The 13654-nt window shown below is 34.4% G+C and overlaps 1 protein-coding gene across 1 annotated transcript in view; it reads left to right on the top strand.

The window, feature by feature from the left end:
* The window catches only part of LOC103925497 (ERC protein 2), a 280258-nt gene that overhangs the window by 105502 nt on the left and 161102 nt on the right, over nt 1-13654 (top strand). The window contains exons 8-10 of the mRNA XM_009334228.1: nt 662-697; nt 7431-7624; nt 13586-13597. Of these exons, the coding sequence (XP_009332503.1) occupies nt 662-697; nt 7431-7624; nt 13586-13597 (242 nt within the window). The remainder of the gene's footprint in view (nt 1-661; nt 698-7430; nt 7625-13585; nt 13598-13654) is intronic.

The raw sequence follows: 13654 nt of genomic DNA on the forward strand, positions 1-13654 counted from the left end.
TACCTAGTAGGTAGCTAAGTGTTTTATATATATATGTGTGCATATATATATATAAAAACCTATTATCCACTCTAGAATTTCCTCCTGTTGTTGTTTTTCATTATCTTAAATTTACTTCTTACTGACATATTTGCAGTTGCTAAAGTACTTTTTGCCAAGCTGTACTGTTTGAAAGTCATTCTGCATAGAAAATTCAGTCTGCATAGAAAATTCAGTCTTGTGTTAAACAAAAGGAAAGTAATAAATTTAATGATACAATTTAATTAATCTTTTATTATTACCATCTTTGAAGCTTTGGTGATAAATTGCAGCCTCAGCCAAAAGCACTTCTCGTGATTCATTGCATAAGACCAGCACTTAATGTATCATCAAAAGTGGACACCTTTCTTTATTTCATGGGTTATTTAACTTGAGAAAGGGAAAGTAACACAAACCTTAAATTTCTTACTCCAGCTATTCTTTTTTAGGAGCCAAAGTCAACATTTATGTTTCCCCAGTGCCTCTCACTTTCACCAAGGAATGTTTAGAATCTTAAATTTCTACTTTCTTATGACAAGTTCTTCTGTGCAAATGCACTGGTTTTGTTGAGCTAATGCTGTTTTCCTGGATCTTTCCTTCTTTTCCTGTCTATGCTTCACTCCCTTCCAACTTTGCAATGTAGCAAGCTGAACAGTTGTTCAATCAGATGTACAATCCAGTAAGTTCTTTTTTAAAATGCCCGCTGTAACATATGAAAGCATGAGGATCCATTACCTTACTGTGTTGTGCTCTTCCTCTGTGGAGCTTTGCAGAATACCTCTGATGCTCACTATGCTATATTCATTATATCCAAATAAATGAACTTTGTGGACTTCAAGGCCATTTTAAGAATATGACATGTATTAAATAGGTACATACAGTATTTCTGAGAAAACAAACATCCTAGCCTTTAGGTCCTCAACTTCTCCATTAGAAAAAGCATGCAGATGATTTTGGTTCTTTTTTTTTTTGCTTTGCTTTGCTTTTTAATTCCTCCTTCTGCAGTACTTTATTTGATCCTTCAAACTTAAATTTATTCAGTTCATCTTAAGTGACTGAGTTGATTATGTGAATAGTAATATCTAGGAAGTGACTGGTACTATTGTCAAACGTCTGTACGATTAAAATAGTTCAGCTCAGTTTTACTCATAAAAGACTGTATACATTCTGCATATATATATTAAGAATATGGAAACATTGTATTTAATCAAAGAAGATGCTGAAATATAAAAAGATGAACACAAAGGGCAGTGTTTGAAAAAGCCAAACAGTATTACTTTGGCTTGTTTAGCATTGTTATTCTTGCCAGTGTCTGCTTTAATTGCACTTTTGACTTGACTGTGTTCCTTTTTCAATTTGAGGAAGAGCAGTAAGCATTCTCTCTGCAGAGAACAGTTTTCATTTTGTGTCTGAGACTGTTACGTTTAACGTGCTGTGAGCATCACGGGACAGAAAAAATGATGTAACTGTAATAGCAATTTACAAACTATAGTTTACATAGCAATCATAGGTGGAATTACCATGTAATTGGGATAGCATATATAGAAGAACTGGTTTTGTAGCTTAAGTCATGTGGTGCTATGAGTTAGGGAAGGTATGGCCTTCACTGATGTCAATGGGAATTTTCCCATTAATGTTAGTGGACCAGGATTCCAGCTTTGGAGTCTATTAGTGCTAAGTTTTGTAGCTTCTAACCACGTAATGGACATGTCATGACGTATGCATGGGAAAAGAGAGTCCCACAGAATGTGCTGTATTTACTTTTAAAGTTATCGGTTAACTGTTTTTAGAATCCGGTCATAAATTGATTGTAAGCAGCATAAGACCTGATATTATCACTTTTACCATGCAGCACACTGCTGGTCAAAGAGTTTTTCCCTTTGAATGATAAAACCCTGTATCATCTTGGATCACCTTTGTGGCAGTTATGTTTCTATTCATATCATTTGCACTCCTACTGTGCATGTCTTTTCAGACTGGAGTCTTTTATGTGTTAGTTTTTCTCTTGATTTTCATAAAACGCTTTCCAGTCATTATTTCAATATCAGTTATTCTGCTGTATGGAATTCGTTTGTTAATACCTAGTCTATTTGTGTGTGGTATTCCAAAGTCAGTCAGTCCTTTTTTAATTTTATTTTTTCTGCCTTTATGTGCTTAATTTTCAAAAGGACAGCCTGCCGGCAGTTCCGAAATAATGGATACAAGATCCTTTTCCTTTGGCACAAGGCAGCAATTGTAGTATATCCATCAGACAGGTTTTCTTAAATAAACTTTTCTTGCTCATCTTATTTCTTCTCCTACTTATATATATCAGTCTACTTTTAACAATGTAAGTAGTAATGATCCTCTTCTTCCCCCCAAAACCACCTAAGGTCTTGAAATGAAATTGTGATTTGATTGAAGTTAACAGCAACATATTCTTTGAATTCCACAATGCCAAGATTTCACCTTTGTTCTATCAGATGGCATAATAGCAGTTACTGGAAACATTTTTTTTGTACTGCAAACCATTATGATGCTTTATTTAACAGAATGTTTCCTTACTTTTTTTTTTGTTGTTTGAGAACAATAGTGTTATAAAAAACCAGATGGCAATCTAATCTTAAAATACTGAAGTTTTAATGCTCTTTTGTTTACATGTGTCAGAGAAATAACTGTCAATCTCTGAGTAGACCTCTTTTAGCCCATGCAGTAATATAGCATCTTTTTTGTGGTGGAATGTGGTTTTTTTTCTACTATGTCACATGGGTATCAACTCCAAGACTTTAATTTATTGCTGAATCTAATGTTTTTAAAATACAGCAATGGATAGAAGTGTTTTATTCTCATACACATTTGGGTGCCAAAGTGGAGATGATATGGAGGGGGTGCAAATCCTGCATACTCTATTGTAAATGATTTCACAATGTGTTCACCTGGGTGAATAAGATGTGAATAGAATTGGGCACACATTTCTTCATGTTTGTTTTGAAAGGTGAACTTTTTGAAATACCCAATGAATTCTTGTGCAAAATTGATTATAAGAAGTTAGGTGATTGTTTTTGTCCTGTAATGAAAATATAATGATGTACTTAGTTTGGAGTTCTGGTGAACCTTTTTCTGAATCATAAAGACTTAATTTTCCAAATGTTCCATCAGAGCAATGTCAGATTAAATTTTAAAGTACTTGTAGAATCCACTCTAAATTGCTTAGAGCAGTCCCTGAAGTTAAATAAAATAACTTTGAATTTTAAGGAGACTACAAAAATATTAAGGTGACAGCAATTTTTTTTTAGTTTATTATTGAAAGTAATAAAATTTGAAGGATCTTACAAAGTAATTTCTTGCATGTAAATTCTGCTGTTCCATTTATTTTTTTATGAAGTACTTGGTTGATTTCTGTGTATGTTTGTGTCTGAAGCTTTAAAAATTAAATACAATATCTATCCATCCATTTCTGTTATGCAGAATAATGCATGCATGATTGTACCATAAAATTTTAATAGACTAAATAATTCATGTTGCATGTCTGTACCACACTATTATGGTGTTTCTGTAGGAAATTTGTGGTTTATATAAGGAAATGTTACTTTACTTCTAAAGTATTTGTAGTACTTATTAAGAAAATATCAGAACAGATACATAATTACTGTAAGAATTAGTGAAATTCTAATAGTAGAGTGATGCTATTTTTATTGAATTGTAAAAATAACATAAAACAACAGTCGCAAGATTGACAGACAAAACATCATAATCCAAGTGTGCTAGCTTGAAACTAGCCTAATCTGCACACACAAGTATTATCATTTACAGATACAGATTAAGAGAGCAATTACTTTGCTGCTGAAAGGTATGCATGAACCAGTCTCTCTTAGCCATAAAAGCCCCATAAAAACAGATAATGTAGTCTTCCCAAGAAAACAGCAAACTTAGCGAGAAAAAGGGGGAGAGAAATGAAGAAAAGGATAGAAGAGAGGACAGCAGTAATAAGTAGAGACTTTCTGATTCGTGTGATAACCATGCAGCTTCTGGTTAGAAGTGATCCAAGCCTGTGTCTCACAGCCTGCAAAAAAGCCAAAGAAATCTGCCCTCTCTGGCTGGGAACAGGGTCAATATCAGCTGAGCTGCCTTTCTTCTCCTTTGGGCCTACTGTTTGACCTCGAAAGTCAAGTTTCATCTGTCACCAAATCACCCCTGATCTGTATGTAACAATTAAAAAAATGTGCCTAGTTCAAATCCAAACACATCTTTCAGCCATAAAATATAATAGGACACTTATAAGTAATTCTGTGCCTTTGTCCTGGGAATGTCAGATGGATTGTGTTTTGCTCTCTTGTAGTATCAGCAGCTTTGTTTACAACATGAGGATTCCCTTCAAGGGACTCACTGCAAGTTAGAGTACCACCTGCAGAAAGCTCTTTTTAAAAAATATGCTATGTTCTTGCTCTCTCTTTTTAACTAACTTTCCTTTCCTTCTTCATTAAGGCAGTGCCCTTGTAGAAATCTGATTCCTGCCAATAGTCCAAAAATATTCTATAGGAAGTGCTTGTAAAAGTAGAGGCAACCAACTTTATTGGTGGTTTGCAATACTGGGATCTTTTTTTTTTTTTTTTAAAGATTAGAATAATCTTATACTTGTCTTTGAACTTAATGCAACTGTGCTGCACCTCAAAACCCTGTATAGGTTGGATACAATCACATTGGATTTAATAATACCTTGTAGGTTCTGCTTCATGTTGAAAACCATGGAGAAATACAATGAAGTTTGTGCTACAGAATTTTCCAAAAACACATGCCACAAATATGGAATGGCATGAGTACCATGGAAAGCACAAGAACTGGAAATACTTTTGCAACTTAACATTAATTTCCTTAGCGTGCTATTGAGCAAAGATTATAGAGCTAAACTGAAGAATATAATTTATATCTATTATTTCAGGTGATGTTTTAGTTAGAAGCTGTGCAGTAGATAATTTGTTCAGTACATTTCTGAGCTGCTGTGTGACAGGAATATTCTATGATAGTTGAACATTTGGCACCTTTGCATTGGTGACACTATCATGTTCTTGTCCAATTATGTATCTTCATCATGGAAAATCCAGTGTGGCAATGAAAAGCAAAAAAAAGGGCAGGCTTCTCTATCTCTTCCGCATTGCTTCTTGTCCTGGGTTAAAACTAGGGTAGAGGTGCATGGAGGAAAAAACGTTTGGGCTGAAGCTGAGAGATCCTGTATGCTAAAATGAAGAAAAGACTGGTTAGAGGCAGGAAGGTGGGTGTTTCACCTGTTTATGAAATGATGGAAGCAAGGTGGGTAAACAAGTGAATTATACACTAAAATAAACAGAAGCGGAAGAAAGGTGACAGGGAGGAATATGAGAGTGATAGTCTCTAGAGGGGAACTGTGAAATTCTGGATTTACCCTTAGGAGAGGAGGAGAAATCTGAAGAGCAATAGGGAATAATGTGCTCTTTGCATAGATTTCTTAGTATCTTAAAGGTGAGAGTTGGGTTGTATTTTTTTTTTCCTAGAGTGAATTTACCTTTACCAACCTATGGAATTATTTTTATTCTTTGCAAAAGATCACTTAGTGTTCATTTTGGAGAGATAAAACATTGTCTAATGGATGGAAAATTGAAGTGGTTTGCAGCTGGAAATTGGTACACAGTCTCTCACATAATTCACATAATTGGTCCTGAGTCTGAGTATTATATTTACTTCAAAAATTACAAAGCTAGTTGAAAGTAAATTCCTTGACACAGTTAACACCCAGTATAAAAGAAATCAAAGTTTATTATTAAAGCAGGAAGATTTATGAGGATGAAAAGGAATCTGTTGCTAGCATCTCACCCAAACAGTAATATCAAGATACTCTTTGGATGTTACCTTGAAATGAGCTCTGTGTTAGGAAAGTCCTGTATCTGCATAGAATTCTGGGCTGGAGCATGTATTATTATCCAAAATAGAGAATTTGAAGAACAAGGCCAGTAGGTTTAGTAGGCTTCTCGTGTCATTCCCTTGGCTTATTTTGGTAACCAAATATTTCTTCTGAATAAAAATCTCACAGTAGGATAAATAATACTTAAAATCGACTATCTTTTTTCTTATTATCCTCATGCTTAAATGATATGTTACATGCAACCCCCCTAAGTTTCTTCCCTAGTAATTTCAATTTTTTAATTGTTGTATTTATACTAAACCCAGACTTGTTTATTTTTACAGAAAATTTTAACCATTGCAAAGAATATGAACCTTCTAGTATCTGTAGTTTATATTAATTCTTCCCAAAAAACGCATGTTTCATTTTGATCTGCATTTCTTTCATTGCTTGCTTGCGTTGTCTATTCCCTGAAATTAAGAAGGATAAGTAAGTCCACATCTTCTCTGCGTAATAAGATAGTTGGAGGACCTTCAGTTCTAAATATCCTGAATTTCTGTAAAATTCCTGTATGTTAAGAGAATGTTATCTGAATTTTCTATGTTTAATGTGCACTGCCTTAAACTACTTGTTTTTTCCTTGCCTGCTCTTTCAAGATGCCAATTAGGAATAATGGGAAGCAAGGGGTAGGCTAAGCATTGCAGTGCATTGTTGTTTCCATCTGTCTGTGATTATTCCAGCCAACAGTTTAAAGCACTTGATGCCAGATCATGCTCCCATTGAAGTTAATTGGGTTTTTGCCATTAGGTTTGATGGGAGTAAGATTGGGCTCTGCACTGTTGTTGTATTCATTGCGTTCTTTCTTGTCTGTGAAACTGCCACCCATCCATGCATGTGTTTGCCAGGTTTGTGCCGTTTTCACCAATGGGCTTGTTCTGATGTTTCAGGTTAAGTATTAATGATGAGAGAGAAAGGATTATTGGGTAAAATGTCTGCTGAAAGCAACCTTTTAGTTTATTGGTTTGTCTTTTAAAAACAGCACTGCAGAAAACCAATTTCTTCCTTTTAAATTCTTCATATCAAACTGCATTTGAAACATCTGGTGATACAGATTACAATATGTATATATGTATCTGTGTGTGTATATATATATACATGGACAAAGTGTGTGTATATATATGGGGAAAGAGAGAGAATATGATTTATTAAGAAATTGCCTATAGATTTGAAACGCTTTAAAAGCTTAATGTGAATTAAATGAATTACAAGGTGATCTTTTTAATTTAAAAAACACCCTTAAAATATGGTCACTTTAATATGTAAAAACCCTTAATAAATCCCCTCCCCCTTCAGGATGATAGCATTTGACTATAATTTTTAGACTATGAAGATATTTTCATTCCTTTTTATAAAGCTTCTGTAGAAAATACTGTCATCAGACAGAAATACCCATAATCCTTTTTAATGAATATTTGAACTCTGAGGCTGAAGAAGTAAAGCTCTTAAAGCTATACAAATTATTGTCATCCTTATTTTTTTTAAAATATTGATTCTGAAGGCTCATGAGGCTGAAGAGGAGGCACGGATGAATCCAGAATTTGCAGACAGAATGAAACAGCTTGACAAAGAGGCATCGTATTATAGAGAAGAATGTGGCAAAGCTCAGGCTGAGGTTGACAGACTTCTAGAAATACTCAAGGAAGTAGAGAATGAGAAGAATGACAAAGATAAGAAAATTGCTGAGTTAGAAAGGTAATTCTTGGATTATTTGTCTTACATTGAGTGGTATTTTTATTTACTTGATCTTCATTGCAGAGCAGAGAAGTTCAGAGTGGAATATGTTTTTTAACAGAATATTTGTTATGTCTTGTTAAATTGAATCAGAAATGAAAAAAAAAAATGGCTACCCGAGAACTGCATCTCCTGTCTGCTGACTTTGGAACAATTTAAGATTTCCACTTTTTTAGTAGTCTCCGTAAAAGGAACACATATAGGAAAAGCCATATGCAATTTACAGTGACAACAACCCTCCCAGAAAACCTTGCTGGCGAACAATCCTGTCTTTCTAGTAACCAGTAAATCAAAACTGTCCCCACACACATTTCTTCAGTGTGAACAGCATCACTAGTTCTCAGAGGTCCTGAAAGGCATTGGTAAGTATTTCTAACCAGTCTCATGAATATTTAATAACAGTTGTGACTATTTCTCAGTGTTTCCGGAGTCTTTGTCAGCATCAAATGAGTATTTTCTGATGTTGACCAGGCAGTGTTTGTCTTATTTCTGGGAAGGTTGTACAGTCTTTCCTTAATGGAGGCAGGAGGGTTTTGGGATCCATTTGTCTCACACCCTTAGTAATTAAATGATTCTTGGAACCTTCTCCTATATGGTATGCTGCAATTTATTTGATTGATAAGCAGTTTATGTGGATCTGATTTCTTTGTTCCCTTCCTGTACTTAGCCACTCTTAGACAAATGAAAGAAGGAATTTTATGGTTTTAAATATTTTATATAATTGTTTTCTAATGATCAAGTCAGAAGAAAAGTGCTTCATGATTCCAAAAGAGAAGTTTAAGAGATCTCATTTTTGTGATCATTGCTATAGTTCCAGTCAAGACATAGCACTGCTCTGTCCCATTACGGAGAATTACCATGAAAGAGGGGAAGATCTGCCAGAAATGTTGGTTACTTTAGGGGGAGGAAAACAGCCAGCTTGGAAAGGAAAATGTGTAGAGCATCTTTTACTGATGATGACTTATCAACCTTCACAGTTATCTGTTGCCAAAATTTATCTTTCTCTGCAGATACTTGGCAAAGGTTTAATACTGATAATAATGAACGGTAAATAGTTATCAATTGAAGTGTCATGAGAACGGAGACCTCAAATTTAAAGTGAAAAAAGATTTGTACTCGAAATAGAACTGAGTGTTTATATGAGGGCAACTTTAATTAGCAGTTACGTCTCTCACCACATCAGAAAGAATTTAGAATACTCTAGTGTTTACATGGATTTTAATGTGTAAAGTAGATACCGGAGGAAGCTCGTAATGAAGCGTGGTCACTTTGTGCACCATGACTGTGAGTTCTGCCTAAACTCTTCAAAATCCTAAAGCAGCATATTGGAAAAAGATAACATGATTAGTGAATTTGTGTGGTCAAGAAAGTGCTGCCTATTCCACCCATCAGTGCCTGTACTGTAGGGGCAATTATAGACCTAGGCTTGTAATATAGTGACTCCAGGTGTGACCAAGCTGGTGGAAACTGACTGTACAGTTTTACGGAAACAGTAACTGGTATCTTCATTGGGCTTATTGTGTGACGCTAGATGCATGGTAGGCATGCTAAACTTTTGTTCAAGAGGATAATCTTAAGACATTTATTAAGTAGCAATCATGTACGTGTTGGATGGTTGAATATTAAAATGACAAGATCAAAAGATGAACGCGATGAAGTAGTAAAGCTTGTGATCTAAAATTTTTAGTAAATGTTAATTTGATTTAAATATTTTATATAAAAAAGAGCTAAAGAATTGATATAGATCAGTAGATTTATTTGAATGAAATTGAGAATTATTGATTACAAAACAAAGATTACAAAAAAACAAGGAACCAAGGGATGCAGAGATATTATTACAGCCTTGTCAGCATACAACCTTATTCTTGTTGTCTGAGAACTCTGTAGTGGGTTATGTAATGGACAGAATTTTCTATTTTTGTATGAGTTTTTTTTTTTGAAAATTCGATGCACTTTTATCAGTGAAATTTTGGGATGCCAATTTTAGAGTCTGTTGTTATTGATGAGGGTGCTGATCCTGAAATAACTTTTCAGAAAATAATTTGGTACCACTGAGTAAGCACAGACTTTTTGAAGAGGATATACTGTACTTTGAATGTGATAAAGTAGTTAAGCTTTGCTATGAACCTTTAAGTGCTTCTGTAATGCTTACAGTAGGATATCTGTGGCATGACCAGCTAAGGATAGTAGTATTTCACAGTTTCTGGGAATCATCATGCTCTAAGACTTGTTTGTGAATTCTATTAATTTTAATGCAGTTTCTCACTTGATTTAACTTATGTACAACTTTCAAGATTAATTCCAAATTCCTGTACACACAGTATATATGTTAATTATTGTAAACTAGGAGAAAAAGAAAGGATTTATGTAAAAATTATCTATTATTTATTTCATCAACAGAAGTTACTGCCTTTACTTGGTAATGGAGTCTTAAAGCTACTTTCCACCATGCATAAGCACAGGCACACATTTGTTGATTAGTACAGTAAGGCTAGCAATCTGCCAGCAATATAACGGTGTAGTAGAGAAATATTTTTAGAGAGTGGGTATCTAACCCCTCTAACTAATCAGGCTCACCTTAGGTTTCTCTAAAATTTAATTTATTTTCTCTCCCTCTTCCTTATTTTCTAAAAATATTGGCCTAAAGATCTAAATCCGTATATAACTGTGCCACCTGTTGGTGTCCCTAGAGAGGGAACTTTGATGTTGAAATTCCCCTTTCTAGGGGTTTAGGTAGAGTGTAAATTGCTGTAACATTTTATGAAGTGCTACTACTTTTTCTGCTTGTAATGACTACTTGATTGGCTCATTATTGGAGGGAAGAGGTGGAGCCAAAGCTCAGTTTACCCACTTTATGGGAATAAAGCATTGTGAAAATGACTGCAACTTTAACAGAAGCATATTTGAAAATGTTCTTTCCTTCTTGTCCTGCTGTTTTGTAATGCATATAATGTGCTCTAGGTTGCTATTTTCTCTCCTTACTTTTTCTCCTTCTTTTTTTTCTTGCTCAGAAACAGTATATCTTCAACATTTCTGCTAACTTCAGATGCAAGGGCATCTCTGGGGTTTTGTAGGAAAATGAATGCTCTTTTGAAATTTATTTGTTGGTTAATAGCTTGCTGGGATCCATGTTCACTGCTATGCCAACACCTTTACATTGCAAGATAATTGCAATAACATAAGTTCTCAAAATTTATAAACAGATTTCTGAGAGAGTTATAATCTGGAGTATTGCAAGCTATGGTATCTTCACTATATTTATTATATTGACATATAAATTCATCAGCGTAATGAGGTGTACTTGTATAAATGAGTTTGAAAAGTAAAAATGTTTGTAATAAAGTTATCATTTACAAACTCAAACAAGAATTAAAACAAGATGATGAATACTAATGTTCTACTATATGTCAGAAAGTTTTGTCACAGAAAGTGTCAAATACTCAAGGCTAGAAATATCTGCTTCAAGATATGGGCAATTAAATTTATAAGTGTATGCTATTTGGCAGATGAACATTATTAATAATCCTGAAGAAGATTTCATATGAATGGTAATTCTTTTGGTTGTAACGTGATTTTCTTGCCTCAAAAACTATCACACTTCTGAATTGCATCACTTAAGATTCATGATTCATGCTATTCCTCATATATAAAAACATGTTGGTCTGTTTCTTAAATTACTCCATATATATAAATTTTGTATTTTATAACTTCTTATTACTACATAGGAGAACCAATTCCTCCTCCTATACTAAAGCTGTTTGATAACTTTTATTACGTCTTTCATGATTTATCTCTTTATAATGAGAACAGGTTAAAATTAAACGCAATATATTCCAGCATAATATATTTTCAGTAAACTTAGCTTGATGTTTTTCTTTGGTTTTCTTGATGAAGGAAATGTGGTGTGTGGTTAGTTGGTTGGTTGGTTTGTTTGTTTGTTTTTGATAACGTAAATGAAACTGGGTAAGATAGTGATCAGCTTAAATTTTAATGCGAAGAGCCTAGCCAAAGAGAGGTAACTGCAGCCGAAACGGAACTGTCAGGATGGAAGGAGTATATTGTTTAATGCTTTTATTAATGGTATTAGAATGAAAAGTATATTTATGAAATATGCTAGGGAGTTTGAATCATGAAATTAAGTGAAATACAATAGTACAAAATGCACGATTGTGAAGTTAGGACCATTAAGACTGCCTGCTGTAAGCTAAGGATAATCTTTGATACAGTTTAGGAAGAGAAAGATTGGGTGAATTTGCTTATGGCAGTGTTGTTATGAGCCATCTAAATAATGAAGCAGATATCTAAATAATGAGGTGTGAATCCTGATATGTCAGAATAAATGTCTGCAGTAAGGATAGGAAGGTATTAATGTCATCAGGAGCTAGCAAGACTCCATGTGGAACATTGCTGTATACTTCTCATGAGTCATATTTGAGAAGATTGAATTAAAACTGGAAAAAGGTGCAGAGAGGGCTGGTAGGATAATTAAAGGAATGAAGTGCTCATGTCACAGGAGGAGTCTAAACAACAGTGGATTGTTTCTCTGGCAAAACAAAGGCTTGGTAGGGATGCTTGTTCTCTATAAATATGTGAAGGGGTAAGCACTGCGGTGAAAGAAGTGATTTCAGTAAAAGAGTGTTGGCACATAATACAATGGATATAAATTATCCATTAATAAATTTAGACTGAGAAGAGAAAGAAAGTGATGAGAACATAGTGTAGATCGCAAAATCTTGGATCTGCGTAGATTACAAGATCTTAGATCTGTTTTTCTCCAGTGGTATGTTAGATGGTCGGTCATTTGCTTGATTGAGTATAGCTTCTCAGCAAAGCTTACAACCATATGAAAGTTCATTTAAAAATACTGTACTACCTATGAGACAAAACCAGTTTGTTTTTAAACAAGAAGTTTGGTTTTTTGTTAGCCACTTCTCATATGCAGTGGTAAGTTTTGGGTCATAACACTATAGATGTGCATTTAAGCTCTTGGGGTGTTCAGACTACAATTCATTAATTCTGAATTGGTTTGGATTTGAATTCTGAATGAAAATAAGTCCTCAAAGCACTGACAATTCATTGCATAAATGACAAAACATCAGCATATGGAATAATTGCGTTCAAAAAAAGTATTTTTGTGGGTTTAAAAAAATTTCCCTTTCATAAGTGAATGAAAAACAGTGCACCAGTGCCAGCTTTAAGGATTAGTCTAGCTGGGTGTCAGGCAGGGATTTTTTTTGTCTTACTTAATTGAAAGGGCATGTTAGGTATTTTTTAACAAATAAGTTTTCAAGCATTGGAGTATTTTCAATGATGAAGTATAACCTTATTCTTCAGACTGAAGAAAAAAATTGCTGTCAGCATTAGAAGGGGCTGTATTTCTTGAGGGGGGGGGGGAAAACCCTGTCTTTGATTATTAGGTATGGTGCTTTGTGACCTTCCAAATGATATCTTTGAACAAGCTGCCAAATTGTTCAGCTGTTTTGGCTTTCATGGGAAGACTTGATGAATGTGGGTCACCAAACCTATGTTGGTTCAAAAAAAGATTTTGTGGTAAATGATGAGACATTTGTGTGGCAGCAAACACTACCAATATCCACCTAATTTATTTGTTCCATTCAGTGTGTGTATGCATTTGGGTGGTTATAAATATGGATGGTGTTCCACAGTCCACAAATGACAAGATGCCGTTTTACTTTAAAATTTCTGTTTTATTCAGTGCACAGCAGGGATATACTGCTAAAGAAATTTTATTTTACTTATTGCTTTCCCTTTACGTTTCTTTTTTTGAATAAAATCTGCTGATAGAACATCTGCTTGTTATATTTTTAAAGAACTAATGTGTTCCTCCCTTTATTCTCTTTTGCTGTCTTCCTCCCTATCTGTTTTTCTCCAAACTGCTGCTTTCATCCCTACTCCAACCAGCTTGACTTCCAGGTCAGTATTTTCTCCTCTCCTACTTAATTTCTTCTTCCACAATGAAGGTTTTCATTG

The sequence above is a fragment of the Pygoscelis adeliae genome, unplaced genomic scaffold (assembly GCF_000699105.1).
Source record: "Pygoscelis adeliae isolate BGI_AS28 unplaced genomic scaffold, ASM69910v1 Scaffold411, whole genome shotgun sequence".
Lineage (NCBI taxonomy): Eukaryota > Metazoa > Chordata > Aves > Sphenisciformes > Spheniscidae > Pygoscelis > Pygoscelis adeliae.